This window comes from Dermacentor albipictus, unplaced genomic scaffold (genome assembly GCF_038994185.2).
Source record: "Dermacentor albipictus isolate Rhodes 1998 colony unplaced genomic scaffold, USDA_Dalb.pri_finalv2 scaffold_15, whole genome shotgun sequence".
Lineage (NCBI taxonomy): Eukaryota > Metazoa > Arthropoda > Arachnida > Ixodida > Ixodidae > Dermacentor > Dermacentor albipictus.
This window is the reverse complement of record NW_027225569.1, coordinates 953,820-978,296: the sequence shown is the minus strand read 5'-3', so window position 1 is coordinate 978,296 and position 24,477 is coordinate 953,820. Positions and strand designations below refer to the sequence as shown.

The 24,477-nt window shown below is 48.1% G+C and overlaps 1 protein-coding gene across 1 annotated transcript in view; it reads left to right on the top strand.

The window, feature by feature from the left end:
• LOC135919058 (uncharacterized) overlaps nucleotides 1-24,477 on the top strand; it is a 210,220-nt gene that overhangs the window by 50,084 nt on the left and 135,659 nt on the right. The window contains exon 6 of the mRNA XM_065452799.2: nucleotides 2,474-2,560. Coding sequence (XP_065308871.2) covers nucleotides 2,474-2,560 — 87 coding nt within the window. The remainder of the gene's footprint in view (nucleotides 1-2,473; nucleotides 2,561-24,477) is intronic.

The following is a 24,477-nucleotide window of genomic DNA, read 5'->3' as shown; positions in this document are numbered from 1 at the left end:
CCTAATCATGAGAAGGAAATTCACAGAAGTATAAAAATAGGTTGGATCGCATACGGCAGACATTGCCAGCTCCTGACTGGAAGCTTACCATTATTATTGAAAAGTAAGGTGTGCAATCAGTGCATTTTGCCAGTGCTGACATATGGGGCAGAGACTTGAGAATCAGTTAAGGACCGCGCAAAGAGCGATCGAACGAAGATTGCTAAACATAACGTTAAGAGAGAGAAAGAGAGCGGTTTGGATGAGAGAGCGAACGGGTATAGACGATATTGTAATTGACATCAAGAGGACAAAATGTAGCTGGGCAGGTCATGTAATGCGCCGGTTAGATGACCGTTGGACCATTAGGGTTACAGAATGGGTATCAAGAGAAGGAAAACGCAATCGAGGACGACAAAACGCTAAGTGGAGCGATGAACTTAGGAAATTCGCGGGCGCTGCTTGGAATCGGTTGGCGCATGACAGGGGTAAATGGAGATCGCAGGGAGAGGCCTTCGTCCTGCAATGGACATAAAGCATGATGATGATGATGATGATGATGGAGGTGGTGGCCCCCCCCCCCCGAAAAAAAATCCTGGGTACGTGCCTGACGAGAGGAATAATGGTGCATCGATGTTAACAAGCAAGCGCAAACCGCTGGTACCGTCGGTGATATAGAAAAATTTACAGAAGGTACTTAAGCTAACTTACGTGTATCCAATGCGGAAGCATTCCGGCTCTTCCGCACGATATTTTTGTATTGGTTATGTGCTCGAATTGGGCAAAGTCACTTTTGAGAATGGGCCTCCGAAATTTTGTGGATGGGCGAGGTCAGTTTTGGGAGTGGGTGAGGCCGGTTTTGACGTGGGTCAATTCAATTTTGGTATTGGGCAAAGGCAATTTTGGGCGTGGCCAGCCCATGTTTTGATGATGGGCCAAGTAAATTTTGTGAATAGGCGAAATCGGGGTCAACTGTGGTTCCACTCAATTTTCGAGTTGAGCAGTAAATTTTGGGGATTGACCGCCGAAATTTTGGGAGTGGGCCAAAATCTTGAGAGTTCGATACAGAGGTACGCAACATCGACGAGTAGCAACACCAAAACGGCGGTGGTTGTACCACAGGTTCTGCGGTGAAAAACTGCGTGAAACTTGCGGAAGCGACCAAATGCGGAAGGCGGCATGGGAGGCTGATAAGTCTACAGAATAGGCAGTTACAGCTGCTAGCGTCTTGAAGCTCCTGGTGCATGTAGATTACTTTAAATGCGAGCTTTTCTACTGTTCCCTGGAAGGAATCGACTTCGGACACCGGAGCCCCACGGGCAGCATTCGTGGCTACCGCCGCCATATCCATCATGTAGTCAGCCAGTTCGGCACGTTCAGACCGAGAAACTTTGAGCTCTGACGAGAATCAGTTGTACTTTCTCCGGAAGGCGCTGCAAGAACAGCTGACGTATTACGGCTGTGACGAAGGGATGTACCTTGTCGCCGAGCACGTGCAGAAACTTGTGCAGAAACTGGGTCTGACGTTTCTCACTGAGCTCCTCGGTACTTAGTATCTGTGGATATGGCGATGTGCACGGGGTATGAGGCGGTGTAAAACAGATCCTTTAATTATCGTGTGCGGAGTTTCGGTCAGTGGCAGAACAAGGATGTCGCATAACTCGGCCATTGCCTGTGGTGGCAGCACTTCAAAGAGCAGCTCTTACTTGCTAACTTACAAGGTGATGTGACACACGTGTAAATTGTTATCAGCTTGGCAAATTAGTTCTGCGGAATCCCGCAAGCTGGAGGAAGTCTCATGAAAGGAAAGATTTCTATCCTGCCGAATGTAACACGCAGCTACAAAGGAAACCCACGTGTGCTTCTCTAAAAGAACGCTTTGCAGTGGAGGAAGATGTATTCCTCAAATGCGAAGCGGTAATTCAGAGAAACCCGCGTCGGTTTCCTTTGTAGCTTCGTGCTGCATTCGGGTGGAAGACAGTTTTTCCCCTTCACGTTATGAGCTTAAGTACACGACTGCGGTAGGCTGATGTTAGCTCTAGCTCCTATCACACTTGCGGAAAGTCCAGGATTGTTTTAGAGATGGTTCGCGAGGGGTCGCTGGTGTTTGTGGTACCCCGCGGATCCATTGTAGCTGTTGCTCGAGTCCTAGACACCAGTAATAATGGCTTACTGAGCACAGTTAAAGACTTGGCGACTTTCTTTCTGTGGTTGCGAGAGACGCAACTGCTGATGTAGATGTTGATCCTTGGCAAAACTGGTACCCACACGGCCCGCCGTCCGTACCTCCTCCTCGTCGTTCTCTGGGCAGTCTTCGCACCAGCTCACGTGGTTGACCAGACCGCGCCAGAGAAGAAAGTCCTGCCACAGTATTAAACGTACTTAGCTTCATTTTGGGCGTGGAAGCTGCGCTTCGCTCTGGGAAGTGCTGCGTGATTTTTACGGAACAGATTAGACTGTGATTCGGCTATTCATGTACTCTCTCTTTGCGCAGGTGGCGATCGCATATCAAAGCTGCTTCAAGACAAGAGGACATTTTGACAAAACAGGGCACGATAAGCTCCGGATGGAGCTTTTTGAGGTGTGTGCATCTTCGCCCATTGAGCCTATTCACAACAATAATTCTATCACGTCCGATACGGCATTACCATGCAGATGAATAAATAGATTGAACATGATAATGCCAGAAAATTAGCATGTGAGAGCACAAGCGTGGCTGCTTAACTGCGGCGCACCTTATCAAATGACATGAAATTTCACGTATCACGCAGTTTTCACTTTTTTTTTTGCGAATCACAGATATACCCATGCATGCATACTTGCTTTTTCGACATCGTAGCTGAACAGCAGTGCCCGCTTATTAAAGGATGTCCTTAGGATGAAAGTGTAGGAATCGCTGAGCAGTTAGAAGAAGATTCGGAAGCAAAAAAAAGGTATGTCTCATAGCTTCAAATAGAATCATGAGGTTATAGCAGGGCGAAATAAAACATGCGCAAAGAAAGCGACACACGGGGAGAAGCGCTAACTTCGAATTATTTAATTTTGTTTATTGGCCGAATTTTTATATAAAAAGGAAAAGAAAATTCTGAAAACAAAACAGAAAGCAAAACCAGGAAATCATCTAGGTTCGCATGCCTGTGCATTGTAGAATGAATAAATATTTTGCTGACAATGCCACAGGTCTACTGACAATTACCTTCCCGTGCCGCGCGCGCGCAGTTCTGAGCGATAGTGCGAGCGCATTCGTCCTTGGGTCTACTTACCGCGCGGTAACACTCGAACTTCACGATCATGGCAATGGAGAGCCATGAGCCCTTCTCTTGAACTTCTTCACATTTTTAGAATTTTGCGCATGCGTTCATTCAAGCAGCTATCGCTTTGGCCCACGTTACATGGTCTGAAGCAAGGTTTGGGTACGGGCTAGTTGGTATTCCATGGTATCAATGGTCCCTTACAGCGCATACATAGACGTCCTTTTTTTGTCCCTCGTCTAGGTATGCGCTGTAAGTGACGATCGATACCGTGGTTACATGCACGTCAAGAGGGGTATTCTGTAGATAACCTGACTCACGCAGTCTAACACACGATGAAATCTCTTACCTTGCATGGACATGTTTTTATTCTGACTAGTCGGCTAGTTCCAGTAACTTGTGCGGTACTGAATATACTATCTGCACGCCTGATCGCTGGCCTACTTTCTTCGAAGGAGGCCATATAAAGTTGCTGTAAGGAATACACGCCTCTTTGTAACGTCTGTGGTTGTGCGGAGTGGATGCATTGTCACTCGTAGAACGACGACGTTTCCTTTTTCTTTGTGAAGACTCTGGTACCGGCACAAGCAGCGGTTCAGGCTTCCCCGCGGCACGAAGTCGCTTGGCCTTTGCGTTGAAGCTATCCGTTATACTGTGGTGACATGACTAGTTTAACGCGCTCCGGAATACCGAATGGCGATGCCCCTCTGAAAGACCTTGCTCTGCGCCGACTGGTATGGTGAGGGGTTTCAGTGCTGGGCGTTCGTATTTCCAACACATGCGGCTCCGAACAAGGCACAACCTAAGGTCCAAAAATCCGATCGATTTCCTCTGGGGTAACTCAGCAGTTAAAACACGGGGAAGCATGCACTCTTTGAGCATGGACAACGTGTGCTCTAATTTAGACATATGGTTGTTAGATCATTGCGCATTAGCGCTAGATAGTGCTGAACCAATCTGAAGACGTTCGTTACACGTGTGCTCTCAGTGCCCGTCGGCAGCATGCTGTCTAGCTTCGCTAGGAAGCAATCGCTCAGGGAAGATTATATATGATCCGAGTGGCACACCATCCTTATGAATGTAAATGCCGTTCCACTCAACAAAAGTTGACCTCAAAGAAAACGAAAGGAGGTCCAGAAACCCGCGCATACCAATTCCCACCTGATTTTACTAGTGAAGCGCTCATTCATATATGCGCTTTTCAATGCAAGCGAGCTGTTGTGAGGAAGAGAGTAGTGCAGATCTTTGATGTCAATTGAGAAAGCCGTAAAAACGCCATTTGAATGCTCGTTCAAAAACCCATGACACCAGTCGTGTCCTGGATCATGAAATGATCACTCATTCTTAGAAGCCTCAACTTATCGTGCAAGAACAATGCAAGTGATTTTTACCCGGATAATTTTTCAGAAACAATGGCGCAGAATGGTACATCTGTTTTGTGCGTTTTCGCAGTGCAGGACAAGTCCAAACTAAGTATATCACACTTGCCTACTGTACGAGTCTGTTTCCAAGCCCAAGTTAATACAGAGTTCTTTTGCCCTTGTGTTGATCTTCTCCAGAGCGGTAGCAGATCAGCAGTGGAAGACTGAGTCGATGGCTTCGCAGCCTCTTGCTGAAAACACGCTGTGGCGTCACGGCGAAGCCATCCTCTTTATCCCAAGTCACACAGAGTTTCTTTTCACTAGGTAGGCGAATACTTTTCTCAACGGCAATCCAGCTGAAGCAGGCTTACCCCTCCGCAGCATATCGACGCCTTTGGACACGCGCTCTTCCGTTGTTGTGAGACTGGAGACTTTCCGCAGCAGGTCAGGCGGTAGATCTCGTCTCCGCCAGTGATGTTCGGTCCAAGCCCTTGCGTGTGACGTACGACTTCCGGAAGGTGTACGTCACCGAGCGCGAGGACCACTACCACGGTGGAACGCCCCGCTGGCCCGTCTGCTAGGAGCTTGTTGAACACGTTTTTCTACATACTGTTACAGTGAATTTGGACAGGACCGTGCGCGCAAGAGGGAGACGATAAAAAGTGGTAGGCTGTGTCCTGGATCTGTGGCCTTTGTCCCAGCCTGAGAAATTACCACGAACTTTGGCCCTTGTAAATAGTTTTAAATACATTTGTGCACTAGGCTTCGTCTTCGTAACGTTTGTTGAAAGTGCGGGGTAACGACTGAGAACGGAGCCTCGCAGTGACCGCCGCTTCCTATCTTCTCCGATGGCGTAGGTGAGGGTGCCTAGTTCGGCAAAGCCTGCGTCGACTGTTGTACTCACGCATCCGCGTCAGCCAGGGGCCTTTTACGGCACCAATGGTGCCGGCGTCGACGACTGGCTGGAACTGTATGAGCGGGTGAGCAGCCATAACAAATGGGATCCCACAGTAATGTTGACAAACATATTGTTTTACTTGGCGGGAACTGTGCGAGTGTGGTTTAAAACCAAGAACTTCGTAACTGGAATACATCTAAGCAGAAGATGGAGATGTCTTCGGAAAACCACTGGCTCAGAAGGTCGTCGCCGAGAAAAAGTTGGCATCCTGAGTTCAGACGTCCACCGAAGACTACGTCGCCTATATACAAGACGTGATGGCACTCTGCCGCAATGCCGATGCTGAAATCCCCGAGTCTGAGTCAGGCATGTCTTAAAAGGTTTCGTCGCCGATGCCTTCAGTTTACTCATCTGTCAGAACTGTACTTCGGTTAATGGCATGGTCACGGAGTGCCAGCGTTTCCAGCAGGCGAAAAGCCGTTGTACTTTCCAATACGGCTGCAACATGGTATTCTGAACACCGCCAGGACTCTCCTTCGCGGCAGCAGCAGGTTTCAGAACAGCTGACGAACATCGTGCACCTTGAGCTGGAAGCATGTGTCATCCATCTGTCAAGGATACGCGCGCTTCTATGTTTCTCCTTATTCAGGTGAATGCGCGCAAAGAACTGGCCGATGCAGGCTTGCAGTCAGTATACACCGTGCCCAGTTCCTCGGCAACCGAACGTCCTTCGCTACCGCCTATTCTAAATGAAAGGATTCCCCGAGGTTCTCGCAACATGACCAAGTGGCAAACACCAGATGACCGACCTATTTGCTTCAGTTGTCGCCTGTTTGGTCACGTGGCCCGATATTCTCGCAACCCCTGGCCCTTGATGCCGTTCTCGAACAGCCCTCGTCCAGACGGTAGTTTTGGTCATATGCAGCTGCAAGCCGAGCCAAACCTGCACGACACTGACGGTATGACCGCATGACGCCGTCGAGCACCGTAGCCGAGCAGTAACCAGTCCCGTTCGCCGCGAAGTCGTCGCCCGTCGTCTACGTCACCCCAGTTACGTCGCCTGTCGCGTCATTCCGAACTGGGTGCATACCGTCGGGAAACTGAAAGATGCAGCTCCGGGAGGTGACACTGCAGTATCGACGTCTCCGCCAGAGGCTCTCAGCCTGCCGACCAGACGCAATATATTCGATGTAGAACGATCTATTTGTCCCAGCACTTGTTCATGCTGGAGCCCATATGTCGGTGATGAGCAACTGTCTTCGTTGCCGCTTGAAGAAAGTCCTTACACGGGCCGCATCTCGTGCTATCCGGGTCGCTGATGAAGCAACGCCCATTATTCTTGGAATGTGCACTGCCTCAATAACTGCCGCTGGTTTCAACACTTCCGTTTTATTTGCTGTTCTGGAACGGTGTCCCCATAACTTGATTTGCGGCCTCGACTTTTTATCAGACTATTCAGCACTAATTGACTGTGCTGCTGGCCTCCTGCAAATAGAGCTGCCTTATTTACTGCTTTGCTCCAAAATCAGCTGAGCCTTCTTTATGTTCTGTGGACCTCGCACGAATGCCGCCTCAAGCCTCCATGTACATGCATTTGACGTGCTTCCCATCTTTTCCCATGACAACTTCCTGACTTCTAATGGAAATGTTCTCCATCTGCGCACAGTTGCCGGTATTCATACCATAGTTACAATCGTCAATAACCCTGTGTTTCTTCGTGTTTTCAATTTTAATTCAAGTGCGCAAATTATCCTGAAAGGCATGTCGCTCGGCAACGCTTCTCCCATCGACGGTTCCGCCATCTCTGTATTAGATGTTTCGCAGCCACCTGCTGTGCGAAAGTGAGATCTCGGCACTTCTTCCAAAATGATCGCTCAAGACCTGCTTCCCAAGCAGGCTGCGGATATCTGTCGCGTCCTGGTCTCTTATCACCGCGTCTTAGACTTAGAGCATCGCCTTCTGAGACAGAATTCTGTTGTGACTCATAAAATTGACGCCGGTGATGCTAGTCCTATCCGCCAATGACCTTATCGCGTGTTTCACGTAGAACACCACGTTATCCAAGGTGAGGCAGACAAGATGCTAACCAAAAGTGTAATTGAGCCCTCTTCGTGTCCTGGGCGTCGTCGGTTGTCTTCGCCAAAACGAAGTATGACAGCTGGCGATTTTGTGTCGACTACGGGCAACTGAACCAGCTCATGAAAAAGGATGTGTACCTGCTCCCGCAGATTCATGATGCTCTCGACTTCTTGCCCGGATCTAAATTCTTCTATTCAATCGACATCCAATGCGATTAATGGCAGATTTTGGTTGATGAACTCGACTGTGGGAATACCGCTTTTGTTTTACACCGAATGGCCTTTACCATTTTAAGGCTATGCCTTTCGGACCCTTAATGCTCCAGCAACTTCAGAGTTAATGATGGACTCTCTCCTTTGGGGCTAAAAGTGGTCCACCTGCTCATGTTATCTAGACGATGTCATCGTATTTTCCCCTAAGTTTAATAGCTACCTCAGTCGCTTGGCCTCCTGCAGGGGCATCTGCGGCAGCAGGCGTTTAGTGTGTTGCGACACCACCTACCCGAACACAGGAGAGTTGGACCCTGCCTCGCGTAACCGTGCACAGCTTAGTTGTGTGCGTGGAAAATGGAATCTGGGTGCTGAGCCGATGCTGAGTGTTAGGGTCCTTAAGGCCCCTCGGTGGCGGGGCCTTAACCCACCCCTTTGGCCTCGGCTAGGAGCGGCGAGACTCGCTATCGCTCCAAAAAAGACAAACCTCGCGTTACGGCCTCTGGAAAGGGCCTGTGAGCTCACCTCCGTCGGCTAAAACACGCAGCACAATACACATTTATCATAATGGAACCACAAATTCTACAATGGAACGTTAGATGACTTCTTCATTACATTGACTATATTAGAGAACTCCTACACATACATAATCCAAAATTGCTGTTTGTTCAAGAGACGCATCTGAAACATACAAAGTTTTTTCGCCATTACACCATCTTCAGAAAAGACTGTGACGAAGATGATGCCTCCCGCGGTGTAGCAATAGTTGCAGACAAGTCTGTAACTTGTCAAGACGTCGCCCTTCAGACGCCCGTTGAGGCAGTGCCACTTCAGCAATCCTTTTAATTAAACTTGGCACTGCGTGTTCTGTATACATACCTCTTAACTATGATCTCAAAAAGCGATTTCTCTAACCTCATTAGTCAGCTTCTTGACCCCTTCATACTCGCGGGAGATTTTAACGCCCACAACACGGTGTGGGGGAGACTCGCCATATGACGCGAGAGGTCGATTGATTTAAAATTTTCTTCTCACCACTAGTGCGTGCCTCTTTAATACGAAGGAGCCGGCGTATTACAGTTTCCAACACAACCCTTATTCAGCGATAGACCTAGCAATTGGCTCCCCTTCTCTTCTGTCTCACCTAGAATGGGACATCAAAAGCTTTTTGGATGTGACCACTTTATTGTAAATTGAAACCTGATAACTCTGCATAAGAGTCATACGCATATAATTAGCATCGATGGACTTAGAGCATTTTAAAGAATAAACTTCTCTACCACGAGATTTTATAAATTATTTTACTATAGATGATGTCATTGCATATTTTAGCTGTTTTATTATTGATGCAGCCGAAAAGTTTATCCAGCAGATGAATGGTGGTACAATTACAAGACGTGCTCCCTGGTGGAATGAAGTGTGCAGAGAGAGCAAAAGGAGAAGAATAAGGGTCGCGGCGTATTGCGTTGCTTGCCAAATACAGAAATTCTAATTCAATTAAGAAAACATCTCATCACAGGGTAGGCGGACACGGCGTCAGGCAAAGAGAAAACGCTGGGTGAGGTTCCTCTGGGGTATAAATTCCTTCACACGTGAGGCAAAAGTATGGAATGACTTCATAATCATCGTCATCATCATCAGCCTATTTTATGTCCACTGCAGGACGAAGGCATCTATCTACCTGCCATCTGCAATTACCCCTGTCCTTCGCCAACCGATTCCAACTAGCACCCGCGACTTTCCTTATTTCATCGCACCGCTTAGTCTTTTGCCGTCGCCTATTGTGCTTCCCTTCTCTTGGTATCCATTCTGTAACCCTAATGGTCCAACGGTTATCTACCCTGCGCATTACATGACGTGCCCAGCGCCATTTTTTTTCTCTTGATGTCAATTACAGTATCGTCTATACCTGTTTGCTCTCTGATACAAACCGCTGTCTTTCTGTCTGTTAACGCTATGCCTAGCAATCTTCATTCCACCGCTCTTTGCGCGATTCTTGTTCTCAAGCTTGTTAGTCAGTCTCCAAGTCGCTGCCCCATATGTCAGCACTGGTAAAATGCACTGATTGCGCACCTTCCATTACAATGATAATGGTTAGCTTCCTGTCAGGAGCTCACAATGTGTGCTGTATGCTAACAAACCGATTTTATTCTATCAATTTCCGTCTCATGATCAGGGTTCCCTGTGATTCCATTGACCTGGGTAAGCGTATTCCCTCACAGACTCTAGATGCTTACTGGCGATCCTGAACTCATGTTCCGTTGCCCGGCCATTTATCATTGTCTTTGTCTTCTGCATATTAATATTCAACCCCTCACTTACACTCTCTGTTAAGGTCCTCAATCACTTTGTAACTCGTCTGCAGTTCGGCTGAATACAACAATGTCATCGGCAAACCGAAGGTTGCTGAGGCATTCGCCGCCGATCCTTACTCCCAGAAAGGAAGCCGCACCAGTTTAATAGCCTGAATATTCCTTCCAGGCACGCAGGGAATAGCATTGGAGAGATTGTGTCTCCCTGTCTGACCCTTTTGTTTATAGGTGTACTCCTACTTGTGTGGAATTATGGTATCTGTGGAATCTCTGTAGATATTTTCCAGGATATTTAAGTAAGGGATCTGTACTGCTTGATTACGAAATGCCTCTGTGACTTCTGGTATCGCTGCTGAATCAAATGCCTTCTGGTAATCTATGAAAGCCATATATAGAGGCTGATTGTACTCGGTAGAGTATCCGTTCCTGAAAGCTGCCTGTTCCCTTGGCTGACTAGAGTCCAGTGTTGCCCTTTCTGTATTGTCTTGATGAATATATTATACAATATGGGAGTAAAGCTAATGGCTATATATTGTTTCAATCCCTTTAACGTCTCCTTTTTTCTGGATTAGTATAATGTTTGTATTCTTCCCGTTTTTGGGGACCTCTGCATTGGATAGGCACTTTGTAAAGAGAGCCGCTAATTTTTCGTGCATTATGTCTTCGCCATCTTTTATAAATTGACTATTATTCCATATTCTCTTGCCGCTCCTCCCCTTTTCATGTCTTGCAAGGCCCTTCTGACCTCATCGCTAATTATAGGAGGAGTTTTTGTACCCTGTTTGTTACTGTCTCGAATGGGGTTATCCTGAGCCGTCAGGTTGCTATAGAGGTCAGTACAGAATTCTTCCGCTCTTTTTCTATACCTGCGGGATTCCTAACGATATTATCTTGCTTATCTTTCAGTGCATACATCTTGGAGTGTACTATGCCAAGTTTCCTTTTCAATGATTTCAGGGTGCATCCATTTCTTACGGCTTCTTCACTTCACTTCACGTTATGACCTTAGAGGCCGCCAGGATTGGGTGCCTCTAAAGGAAGATACACAAGAAAAAAATGTTTAGGCACAAATTTGCTCGCTGGTAAATATGTTAATTATACAGTTCAAAAACGTGGATGGGCAGGTGAGTGCGGCGATGTCGTGTGGAAAGCTGTTCCAATGTGAGGCTGAGCGTGGAAAGAATCGTGAGGCAAAAGTGGTAGTGTGCTTACTTCGGAGGGGGACTATATGGGGATGACCAATGCGGAATGAGATGCGTGCAGGAGGATTGATGTAGCGTGGTCGATGAAGTGAGCTGTAAAACCCCTATGGAATAAGTACATAGTGCGATATGATGCCGACAAGCAAGGGTTGTTTGGCCGGATTGTGCTTTTAACGATGATCCATTGGCATTATAGGAATATCATGAATAGCTGAATATTTTGGCACGGTTCTGTGCTCATTCTAGACAGTTTGTTAAATAGTTTTGGTTAAGGCTCCAGATGGCAGACGCATATTCCAGGTTAAAGTGTACAAATGAATTGTAGCCAAGCAATTTTAGCTTTTGTGGCGCTTGACGTAGACGATGTTTTAAGAATCGAAGGCTTCTGTTAGCATATGATATCACTCTAGTGGCATGCGCGTTTCTGGTTAGATCGTTGGACAACGTTACGCCTAGGTATTTATAAGACTGTGTAATGCTATCGGGACGCTCGACATTGTATAAGGGAACATGAGTGGATTGCGGTTTCAATGAAATGACATGAGTTTGCATTTATTATTATTTATTCCATGAGCTATTCGTTACACTTATTCTGGACGCAATTTAATTCACTTTGGAAGGTTAGTTCATCAGAGGAGTTAGTGACTGTGCGATAGATAACACATTCATGGGCAAAGATACGGACGTTAGAGGAGACGTGTTGGGAGGTCTCTAATATATAATAAAAATGCAGGGGACCAAGGACTGGCCCTTGCGGGACGCCTGAAGTTGCTGGAAGAAACCTAGAAGCTTGGTTATTAACGTGAACAAATTGTGTATGGTATTCCACAAATTCTTTTATCATCTGCAGTATGTTATGAGGTAAATTTAACCAAGAAAGTTTTAGTCACAAGTACTTTTAGGAACCTTGCCGAAGACTTTCGCGAAATTGAGGAAGATTGCGTCACTTTGCAGGTTAAAATCAAGGGGCATGTGCAAGTCACGGACAAAAATAGCGAATTGTGTTTCGCAAGATAGGTCCTTACGGAATCCGTGTTGAGATGGATGAAAGAAATTAACAGCCTAGAAAATTCATTATGCGAGAATAGATTACATGTTCCATGATTTTGCATGGCACCCTTGTTAAACAGATAGGGCGGTAATTAGGGGTGATTCATTTTTACCTGATTTGAAGACCGGAACGCCCTTCCCTATCTTCCAATCTCTCGGTAAGCTACCTGTGAGGAATGATTGCGCCAACAGTAACGGTAAATACACTGAAAAAGCAGGCCCAGTGTTTTTTAAGAGTTTGCTGGTGATTTCTTGAGTACCTGCAGAAGATTACATCTTAATATTTTCAATGATTTAGGTGACGCTGTGTGCAGCGAATGTGACTGGTGGCATGAGCGATTATGGTTTGCCAGTTGGGACAAACGGTGGCATATCAGTTTCGTTTATGAAGACAGGTCAGAATTCAGTGGTAAATATATTTGAACATTGAACGTCGCTCACTTCCTCGCCAAGTGTGTTGGTAAGTGCGATGATAAGCGCATGCTCTGGGATTCGAACTTGTCAGAACTTTCCGAGGTTATTGTTTAGGATCTATGGCAGGTCAGTTTGAAAAATGCACGTTTGGCATTATAAAGGAACTGTAGATATGTTCACTCGGCCTCGTAGTATTTTTTCCATGCGCATACGCTCAGATTTTGTTTTTCTGCACGGAAAAGTCGTTGTCGTTTCTTTTTGTTCTCAATTGTTTTCAAGGACTTTTTCAGCCATGCTTTATTATGATTGGCACGAAATATAATGGTTGGAATGAACTTGGTTGTTAGTTCGGTGATTCTGGCTTTAGAACTAAGCCATTTGTCCTCAATTGATCGCTCGTGGAAGCCTGTTTCGAAGTCTGGAAAAAAGTAACAATCGTTTGTTGATTTCATTGTAATTGCCTTTGTGTTAAAGGCATATCGTTTTGTAGAACGTTTGACGCAATTCCGTGATGAAGGTGAAAGTAGCATGTACAATTTTGTGCCCGCTAACTTCGTGGAGATAAGTAGGATATGACAAACGTTCAAGGTGATTAGTTATTATAAGTTCCAAGATGTTTGACGAATCACGTACGGCGCGTATAGGTTCTTTTACTAACTGGGTGGGATTGAAATTTATACAGATGCCAAAGAAGTGAATTATTTCTCTATTGCTTGTTGGTGTTAAGTCCTGGCAGTCAATAGACGCGATATAATATCGCCAAACAGAAGAATTCGCGCGTTGAGATGTGTAGCAGTAAGTGGATTTAGGCTATATTTAGGTTATAGGAATAACTTGGATTGCTGTAGGTGGCTCTGTAGCAGACACCTAGTATGACGGTTTGAAGTGCGGAACGGCAGATTACCCATAACATTTCATGCTCTGATTCGATTTTAACAGAATAAGGCAATTGCTGGTTAGTGGCAATTAGAACACTTCCTCCTCTGGAGCCCTTGCGGTCCTTGCGGAAAACATTAAAGTTATGTATATCGGCAAGAACTTCAGTATGAATGTCGTCATCTGTTAGCCACGTTACAGTTAGTATAATTATGTTGCTGGGAGATTATGAAGCAAGATTATATATGTATTCGCGCTTGGGGAGGAAACTGCGTAAGTTTATGAAAGTAATAAAAAAAGAATGATTTGGAAGCTTACCATGAGGGCTGCCAAAAGGAAGAGAGAGAGAGAGAAGGGAAGACGGAAAGGCAGGGAGGTTAACCTGCTAAAAGGAAGTTTATAGCATACGGCTCATTGCTAAAAGGAAGTTTAGTTACATGCCAATGAGCCGTATGCTATGAGATTACTTTTACTGTACTCGATGACTTGTCAAATGCGTGCCGCTTAGAACCGATGAACAAGAGGCCGCTCTCATAGGTGCCCGCCGTTCACGGCTCGTGTCTTTCTTCATCAGCCTTCGCTGTTTCGTCCTGCGCTGTTGTGCTCGTTCGCTCGGTTACGAAGCAATGCATGCTAAGAAAACCCCTGCGAATTTTCAGTGTCAGTATGCGCTGATGTTCTTCTGCCCGTTGGACCAACGCAAATGGACTATTCCTTTCCAAAGCAACAAAATAAATAACTGCTAATTTTAAAGAGGCGGTGGTAGACAAGCCATAATATTACTACGGAACAGTATTCGCAAGGACGAAGAGGCGAGCAGTCAAAAGACGACGACGACGATTGGAGGCTAGCGCGGGCTGTTGCCTCTTGGCCAAGTGCAGCGCACTCCCTTGTAATTATACTTTTATATAGGTATTCGTCTGCGTCTTTCTACGTAACATATTCAGTGGAGATGGGCGTTCCTTGTACCTCGTCACGGAGCTTCGTAGTGGACGGTGGGTTGAGCCTTCCTTCATGGCTCCCGGTGACGAGAACTCAGCCGCCTCCGACACCTGCTGCCACTTCGACGACCTACATCACTCTCCCCGCTGCCCGTGATCCTGGCATATTCTCTGGCAAAGATGGAGAAGGCGTCGAGGACTGGATCAGCCTGTACGAATACGTCAGCCGCAATAACCAGTGCGACCCTACTATCATACCCGTCAACGTAGTCTTCTACCTCGGTGCCACACCTCGAGTTTGGTTTCGGAGGCACGAAGATCAGCTCAGCAGTTGGGTTTCGCTTAAGCAAAAGCTCCGAGACTTGTTCGGCAACCTATACGGTCACCAACTTGCCGCTATCCGGCCGTGTGCAGACGTCAACGGAGCCCTACGTCACGTACATTCAGGACGTCTTCGCTCTGTGCCGCAAAGTTGAGGCACACATGACTGAGTCCGACAGGGTTTCCCACATCCTGAAAGGCATTGTCGATGACGCCTTGAACTTGCTCGTTTTCAACAACGTGGTGACGGTGGCTGCATCTATAAGAGTGCCGCCACCTGGAACTCGCTAAAAGCAGACCTATCGACCAGCAGTTTGCCCGTCTGCCCAACATCGCAGCGACATCTTCCTGTGCCGACGCTCCTCGTCCCAGCAACACTGGCGATGTTACCAGGATCGTCCGGCGTGAGATCAAGGCTGCCTTCGACTCCAGCTCCTCCAACGCACCCGCAGTCACGGTTTCCCTGCTCCAGGCAGTTATCCGCCAGGAATTCGCAAACGTGGGTCTTCACACCATCTGCTCGGCCGATCGCCCTGATACCCACCCGGCTTCTTCGACTCCGCCCCGTCCCGCATCTTATTACGCACCACGTTTCCGCGACCCATCTGAATGGCGCCATGCTGATGACAAGCCTATTTCTTTCCACTGTCGTCGAATCGGGCACATTGCTCGGCACTGTCGCAGTCGTTGGAGTTCTCCGAACCGGTCTACTTATACTGCCTACTGTCGCCCCCAAAGTGGCCCTTCTCGTCCCCATGCTGCCCGCTCCGATAAAGCCGCCACAGATTCTCCTGCGCCGATCCGCCGCTATTCTCGTTCGCCTTCGCCCCAACGACGACAATAGACAGTTTTAGTACTGCGTACGTAGCGTACACAACGGCGTTGCGTACGTAAGATCGCTGCGTTCTGCAAACTGCGCATGTGCAGAACGCAACACAAACGCTACGAGATGCGTACGCGGCCGCTGCGTACGCACGCACCCGATTCTTGCGTGCGTACGTAGGGAGCCTTGCGTGCTGCTCTCGTGGTTCTCGTTCGTTCGGGAGAGCGCGAGACAAGAGTTTCGAAAAATGGCGGTGTCGAAGACGACCAGCGGAAGGCTGTTCTTTTCCGGGGCGTACGACTTGGCTTTGCTGCGCGAAGTAAACGCGCAGAACCCTTTCCAGGATCCTGCAAAGTGGGAATGTATAACCAAAAATATGAATTTTGCTTTTACGAAAGTCTTCAGCGTGCGCTGTTTGCGCGAAAGGCTCGACCTACTCTTGGCGCAGTTCATCGGAAATGACCGTGCCAGCCCCAGAAAGCAAGTGTTTGGTCTTTATTTTTCTCTATGTGATTCGTGCATTTCATCCGCATTAAAAGTAGAGTCTCTTAAAGGCCTAAATATAGCTCGACGAAGCGGGAACGCGCCCACACGTTACATCACGTTAGTCAGATCAACAGCGTCTAGTTTGGCCGACGGTTTGACGTACTGGTGGACACGGCCAATGCGCTCCGACGCGCCCGGCGTCTAACGCTCGCCCTCTTACGTACGTAGGCATTTCGCAGTACTAAAAGCCCCAACGCGACACGCGCTCCTACGTTCCGCAAAGCCCTTGCGTGCTGCGTACGTATCGTCATGACGCAGTACTAAAACTGTCTAATGTCGCTCCCCCCAGCCCCGTCGCTCCTATTCGCCGACTCCCTTCGGACGCCAGTCCCAGCTGGAAAACTAGACGATGCAGCGCCTCGAGGTGACGCTGCATTGCTCCCTACGCCGCCGACTCCTCTATTGACGTTGCCCACTCATCTGAACCTTTTTCACGTGTAAATCGACGGTGTTTCTGTATCTAATTTTAGACACTGGGGCGCATTTGTCGGTAATGAGCGCTGACCTTCTTAACCGCCTGAAGAAAATAATCACGCCCGCCACGACGCATGTTGTCCGTGTGGCCGATGGTGGAACAGCCCCCGTATTTGGTATGTGTGCCGCCCACGTCTGCGTCGCCGATTATTCACAGCCATCGCCCACTGTACCCACGGCATCATCCTCGGCTTAGACTTCATCTCTGCACATTCTGCTCTCATCGATTGTTCCGCCAGCACTCTCCGCCTTGACCTGCCTGTTCTCGATCCCGCTGAACCACATTCCAGTCGCCTCAGTTCCATCGACTTCGTTCGGTTGCCACCTTCCGCACTGACTTACGTTGACTTAGTGTCATCCCAACCAGTGCCCGACGGTCACTACATCGCGGCTCCTATGCAAGACGTCCTACTTATACACGGGGTCACAGTACCTCATGCCGATTTATCAATTACGGCGAATTGCGTCTGCCTGCCAGTGGTCACTTTTGCCATGACGACACAAATGCTGCCACGCGGGATGTCTCTGGCCCAGCTTTGCTGATTCAAGGATGACTCAGTAGCATCTATTGCAGTAGACGACAATTCAGCCGATCGTCCACTACCATCGCAGCGGGCAATTTGTACCATCGCCGACTTAAACAAAAGGATTGCGCCCGACATGCCATCTGAGCACGCTCGTGAGCTCTACGGCGTTCTGTTTTCCTACCGCGATATTTTTTTACTTTAACGATTGTCCTTTGGCCCGAACTGCAGATTTGAAACATCGCAATCATACCGGCGATGCCCCTCCTATTCATCGCCGCCCGTATCAAGTGTCACCGGGTGAGCGTCAAAGTATCCACGCAGAAGTTCGCCAAATGCTTGCCAAGAAGATTATTGAGCCGTCGTAGAGTCCATGGGTGTCACCTGTTGTACTGGTAAAAAAGAAGGATGGCTTATGGCGCTTTTGCGTGGATTACCAGCACCTTAACAGGGTTACCAAATAGGACGTGTAGCCCCTACCTCGTATTGATGACGCCCTTGACTGCCTCCACGGTGCTCGCTATTTCTCGTCTAATAACCCTCGCTACGGCTACTGGCAGATTTCCTTGGAAGATCTGGGCCGCGGGAAGACTGCTTTTGTAATACCCGACGGTCTTTATCAATTCCAAATGATGCCGTTTAGTCTATGTAACGCTCCTGGCAGTTTTGAATGCATGATGGACTCCCGTCTTCACGGTCTCAAATGGTCCACGTGCTTGTGCTACTTGGACGACATTATGGTGTTCTCCCCAACGTTCGCTACGCACCTCGAGCGCCTCTCAGCACTCCTGGATGTTTTTTCGTCGAGCCGTCCTGCAACTCAACGCATCGAAGCGGCAGTTGGGCCGTCGCCAGATTACCGTCGTTGAATTGAATTATCGGGTTTTACGTGCCAAAACCACTTTCTCATTATGAAGCATGCCATTGTGGAGGACTCCGGAAATTTAGACCACCTGGGGTTCTTTAACGTGCACCTAAATCTATACACACGGGTGTTTCCGCATTTTGCCCCCATCGAAATGCTGCCGCCGTGGCCAGGGTTCGATCCCGCGACCGTGTGGTCAGCAGCCCAACAGCATAGCCACTGAGTAACCCCGGCTGGTAATACCGTCCTCGGGCATCTGGTCGACGCGAACGGAGTGCAACTGGACCCAAGCAAGATCCATGCTCTTACGCATTTCCCTGTTCCGAAGTGTGTCAAGGATGTGCGCAGCTTCATTGGCCTTTGTTTGTACTTCGGCCGTTTCATGAAAAATTTCGCTGCCATAGCACGACCACTAACCGAGCTTTTGAAAAAGACACCCATTTCTAGTGGAGCGATAATGCGGCCTCTGCATTATCGCATCTAATCGACCTTCTAACAACGCCTCCCGTTCTGGCCCCTTTCGATCCTTCTGCGCCTAGCGAAGTCCGTACTGATGCCAGCGTTCACGGAATTGGCTCAATACTGGCACAACGCCAGTGCCGCAACGACCGTGTTATCGCTTACACCAGCAGACTCCTCACCCTCGGAGCGCAAATATTTGATCACTGAGCGTGAGTGTCTCGCCCTTGTTTGGGCGGCTGCGAAGTTCCGCGCATACTTTTATGGCCGACCCTTTTCCGTTGTCACAGACCATCACGCGCTTTGCTGGTTATGCTCATTGAAAGACCCTGCAGGAAGACTTGGTCGCTGGGCCTTACGCCTCGAAGAATATTCGTATACTGTCACTTACAAATCTGGCCGACTACGCTGACTGCCTGTCTGGCTACCCGGTAGTCGAGCGTGCCCATAGTAGTACCGCCAACGGCATTTTCTCTGTGGCTGCGTTCGCTTTCATCGCCGATGAGCCGTACCGAGACCTATCGCTACGAGCACTCATGGAGCGTCTGCGCTCTACACCTGCCGACGCATCCGTTCGCCGATGTGTCGTCCAGGGCGGCATTTTGTACCGAAGGAACTTCCTCCCCTACGTATTTGATCTTCTTTTTGTCGTGCCAAAACATCTACGTAAGGCTGTGCTCTTTGAGATGCATGACGCACCCACTGCAGGAAATCTCGGGGTAACCCGCACGTACGACCGCGTCCGCCGCTGCTTCTATTGGCCTGGTCTCGCTCGCTTCGTCCGACGCTATGTTGCCGCCTGTGATCCCTCCCAGCGTCAGAAAACACCTCTGGTGCTACCTGCCCGTTATCTCCAGCAGATCACCGTCCTGTGGAACCGTTCTTTCGTGTGGGATTAGACCTCATCGGTCCCTTTCCCACGTCATCCTCTGGGAACATATGGGTAGCCACCGCAACTGATTACGCTACCCGATACGCTATCACGAGGGCTCTTTCTACCAGTTGCGCCACTCACGTCGCAGACTTCCTCATGCGTGACATTGTCTTAGTTCATAGCGCCTGCGACAGCTGCTTACTGACCGTGGTGGTAACTACCTCTCGAAAGTTATTGCCGACATTGCGCATTCCTGCTCCACTCACCACAAGCTGACTACCTGATACCATCCTCAAAGCAGTGGCCTGACAGAGTGGTTAAACCGTACTCTTGCCGATATGCTGTCCAAGTACGTATCCAAGTACCAGCACCACAGAGACATTGCCCTTCCTTACGCCACATTTGCGTATAATTCTTCCCGGCACGATACCGCCGGAATTTCCCCATTTTATCTACTATACGGTCGCGAACCAACCTTGCCGCTTGAGACGGCCCTTCCTCCTGCTGCGATCTGAACAGGCGAGTATGCGCGCGGTGACATCGCCTTCGCCGACCATGCACGCCAGCTTGCCCGCGCTCGACTGACGGCCTCGCAAACCACTCAGCATTGTCAGTAAAACGCCCGCCACCGTGTTGTGCAGTTTGTGCCTGGCGCGCTCGTGCTCCTGTGATCGGTATGGCGTCACGTCGGACATTCAGAAAAGCTCCTTTTACGTTACACAGGGCCCTACCGCGTGGTGCGCCAAGTGACGCCTGTGACTTACGAAATTGCTGCTGTGTGAGTTCAACCTTGTCCTCTACTCTGGCATCTAGTGATGTCGTGCACGTAAGTAGGCTCAAGGCCTACTACTCTGCTTCCCAGTGTGGCCTTTAGTCGCTCCGGGACGACGCTTTTGCCGCCGGGGGTAGTGCTACGGAACAGTATTTGCAACACGAAGAGGCGCGGAGTGAGATGACGACGACGATTGGAGGCTTTAGTGGGCTGTTGCCTCTAGGCCAAGTGCGGCGTAGTCCCTTGTAAATATACTTGTATATAGCTTTTCGTCTGCGTGTTCGTACGTAACAATGTACTTACATATATGTACTGGAACATAAGGACTGTAGTGAACAGGACTCGCCAAGATTGAGCTCTAGTTGCTGTTGGTGCCAAGAGCTACGACTGTTGGTCTTCTGTGGATCTCTCTCGCCTGCCGACTGCTATCGAAACGCCCCTTAATATTCGGTGAAGTTGTAGGGTAGCTTTCAATCCGTGTGACCTTAGGATCCGTATTCTGTGTCAGAATTAGGAAGTCGTCTGCATACGCAAACAGATGCTTACCAATACCTTAGGTGAAGATTGAGTTCCGTGACCAATTGCGATGAAAAATATTTCAAAAACTGTCCTGACTGATGAGCCAATGCATACTGCCGAACGCCGAACTTATATCACTCCTCTCCAAGAAACAACTAATTCACCACAAATAAAATTACTGTAATCTAGGAAGGCCGGACAGGCCGCCATTGAAATCTGAACCTGGCAACGTTTAACGCTAGAACGTTATGTAGTGAGGCGTGTCTGGCAGTACAATTGGAGGAATTAGAGGGCAGTAAATGTCATTTAATTGGGCTCAGTGGAATTAGCAAGACGAAAGAAGCATATACAGTGCTAGAAAGCACGCACGTCCTGTGCTATCGGGGCTTAGCGGACAGACGAGGACTAACAGTCGGATTCCTGATTATTAAGGATATAGCTGGTAACATACAGGAATTCTATAGCATTAACGAGAGGGTGGCAGCTCTTGTTGTGAAACTTAATAAGAGGTACAAATTGAAGGTCGTACAGGTCTACGCGCCTACATCCAGTCATGATGACCATGAAGTCGAAGGCTTCTATGAAGTGTTAAGAAGGGCCAGCTGTAGTGCAAGTTTTGCCACCCAGTTGCGACTGTGGAGGCAACATTCCGGGAGCGTCGCCGCACACCTCTAGCCACGGCGTGGCTAAGTCGACTTTGTGTCAGTATCAATACGCGCATCCTCCACTCTCCGTCGCTTCAGCTAGGATGCGTTGTGACTGAAGGAGATCGACGAATCAGGCTTTGTGCGCAACACGACAAAGCGGACCTGATCTCCTACGGGCGGGGGAGGTGCCGCGGGAACGCCGACGGACGCTCCTTGCCACGCACCGACCAAGACGCTAGACAACGCGCTACCCGGAACGGCTCCGAGGTCTACGAAATTAGTGTGGTGTCGGTTTCGGACCGTGAACACGTGTGTTTGTGCATGTGTGTGTGTAGACCGTCCTGCGGAGAGGCGGATAGTTTGCGATGACTAAACGAACGTTCGCGTCACGTTGTACCGCGGGAGGACCGAGTGTTCAAAAACTGCTGTTGTGCGGATGTTCGACACACTTTTCCTAAGCAGTCATGTTGGACTGAGACTCTCTTTCAAGCAGTCATGTTAGACTGATGTACTTTCTCAAACAGTCATGTTAGACAGATATAAATGCTGTAAATAAGCCCATATTCCTCGTTCTCAATGAGAAGCAGTCCTTCCCTTCATCAACGTCCTCAGCGTGGATAAGTTGGACGACTGCATGGGCCAGCTACCTTCGAATTCATGCCGGACTCCAATCTTGACAACGGATCACGAGCGATGGTATTGAGCCCCCAATCCTGACAGAAGACGTGGAATCGGTGATGGGTAAAGCCAAACACAATTCACTATACTCATGGGCGACTTCAATGCTAGGGTAGGCAAGAATCAGGCTGGAGACATGTCAGTGAGCGATTATGGCATAGGCTCTAGAAATAGCAGGGGACGGTTATTAGTAGAGTTTGCAGAGCAGAATAATATGCGGATAATGAATACCTTCTTCCGCAAGCGGGCTAGCCGTTAGTGGATGTGGAGGAGCCCGAATTGGGACTCTACAAATGAAATTGACTTTATACTCGGCGCTAACCTTGGCATCATACAAGATGTGGACGTGCTCGGCAAGGTGCGCTGCAGTGACCACAGGATGGTAAGAACTCGAATTAGCCTAGACTTGAGGAGGGAACGGAAGAAACTGGTACATAAAAAGCCGATCAATGAGTTAGCGGTAAGAGGGAAAATAGAGGAATTCCGGACCAAGCTGCAGAACAGGTATTCGGCCTTAACTCAGGAAGAGAACCTTAGTGTTGAAGATATGAACGACAATCTTATGGGTATCATTAACGAATGTGCAATAGAAGTCGGTGGTAACTCCGTTAGACAGGATGCCAGTAAGCTGTCGCAGGGGACGAAAGATCTGATCAAGAAACGCCAGTGTATGAAAGCCACTAACTCTACAGCTAGAATAGAACTGGCAGAACTTTCTAAGTTAATCAACAAGCGTAAACTGCTGACATAAGGAAGTATAATATGAATAGAATTGAACATGCTCTCAGGAACGGAGGAAGCATAAAAGCAGTAAAGTATAAACAAGGAATAGGCATGAATCAGATTTATGCGTTAAGAGACAAAGCCGGCGATATCAATACTTATATGGATTAGATGGTTCAAGTGGCTGAGGAGTTCTATAGAGATTCATACAGTACCAGTGGCACCCGCGACTATAATGGAAAAGAGAATACTCTAGAGGAATTTCAAATCCCACAAGTAACGCTTGCAGAAGTAAAGAAAGCCTTGGAAGCTATGCAAAGAGGGAAGGCAGCTGGGAAGGATGAGGTAACAGCAGATTTGTTGAAGGATGGTGGGCAGATTGTTCTAGAAAAACTGGCCACCCTGTATACGCTATGCCTCATGACTTCGAGCGTACCGGAGTCTTGGAAGAACACTAACCTAATCCTAATCCATAACTGTCCGCTTACTGTCCATTGCCTGCAAAGTATTTACTAAGGTAATATCAAATAGAATCAGGAACACCTTAGACTTTCGTCAACCAAAGGACCAGGCAGGATTCCGTAAAGGCTACCCAACCATAGAACATATTCACACTATCAATCAGGTGATTGAGAAATGTTGGGAATGTAACCAAGCCTTATATATAGCTGAATAAAGAAAGGAAATAAACTTCAAACTTCGAACTTTCATTGATTACAATAAAGCGTTTGATTCAGTCGAAACCTCAGCATTCAAGGAGGCATTACGGAATCAGGGTGTAGACGAGCCGTATGTAAAAATACTGAAAGATATCTATAGCGGCTCCACAGCCACCGTAGTCCTCCATAAAGAAAGTTATAACAAAATCCCAATAAAGAAAGGCGTCAGGCAGGGAGATACGATCTCTCCAACGCTATTCAAAGCGTGTGTACAGGAGGTATTCAGAGACCTGGATTGAAAAGAATTGGGGATAAGAGTTAATGGAGAATACCTTAGTAACTTCCGATTCGCTGATGATATTGCCTTGCTTAGTAACTCAGGGGACCAACTGCATTGCATGCTCACTGACCTGGAGAGGCAAAGCAGAAGGGTGGCTCTAAAAATTAATTTACAGAAAACTAAAGTAATGTTTAACAGTCTCGGAAGAGAACAGCATGTTACGATAGGTAGCGAGGCAATGGAAGTGGTAAGTGAATACGTCTACTTAGTACAGGTAGTGACTGCGGATCCGGATTATGAGACTGAAATAATCATAGGAATGAGAATGGGCTGGTGTGCAGTTGGCGCGCATTCTCAGATCATGAACAGCAGGTGTCCATTATCCCTCAAGAGAAACGTGTATAATAGCTGTCTCTTACCAGTACTCACCTACGGGGCAGAAACGTGGAGGCTTAAGAAAAGGGTTCTACTCAAATTGAAAACGACGCAACGAGCTATGGGAGGAAGAGTGATGGTTGTAACGTTAAGAGATAAGAAAAAAGCAGATTTGGTGAGGGAACCATTGCGAGGTAATGACATCTTATTTGAAATCAAGAAAAAAAATGGGCATGGGCAGGACATGTTATGAGAAGGGAAGATAACCGATGGTCTTGAAGGTTTACGGACTGGATTCCAAGGGAAGGGAAGCGTAGCAGGGTGCGGCAGAAAGCTAGGTGGGCGGATGAGAATACGTTTGCAGGG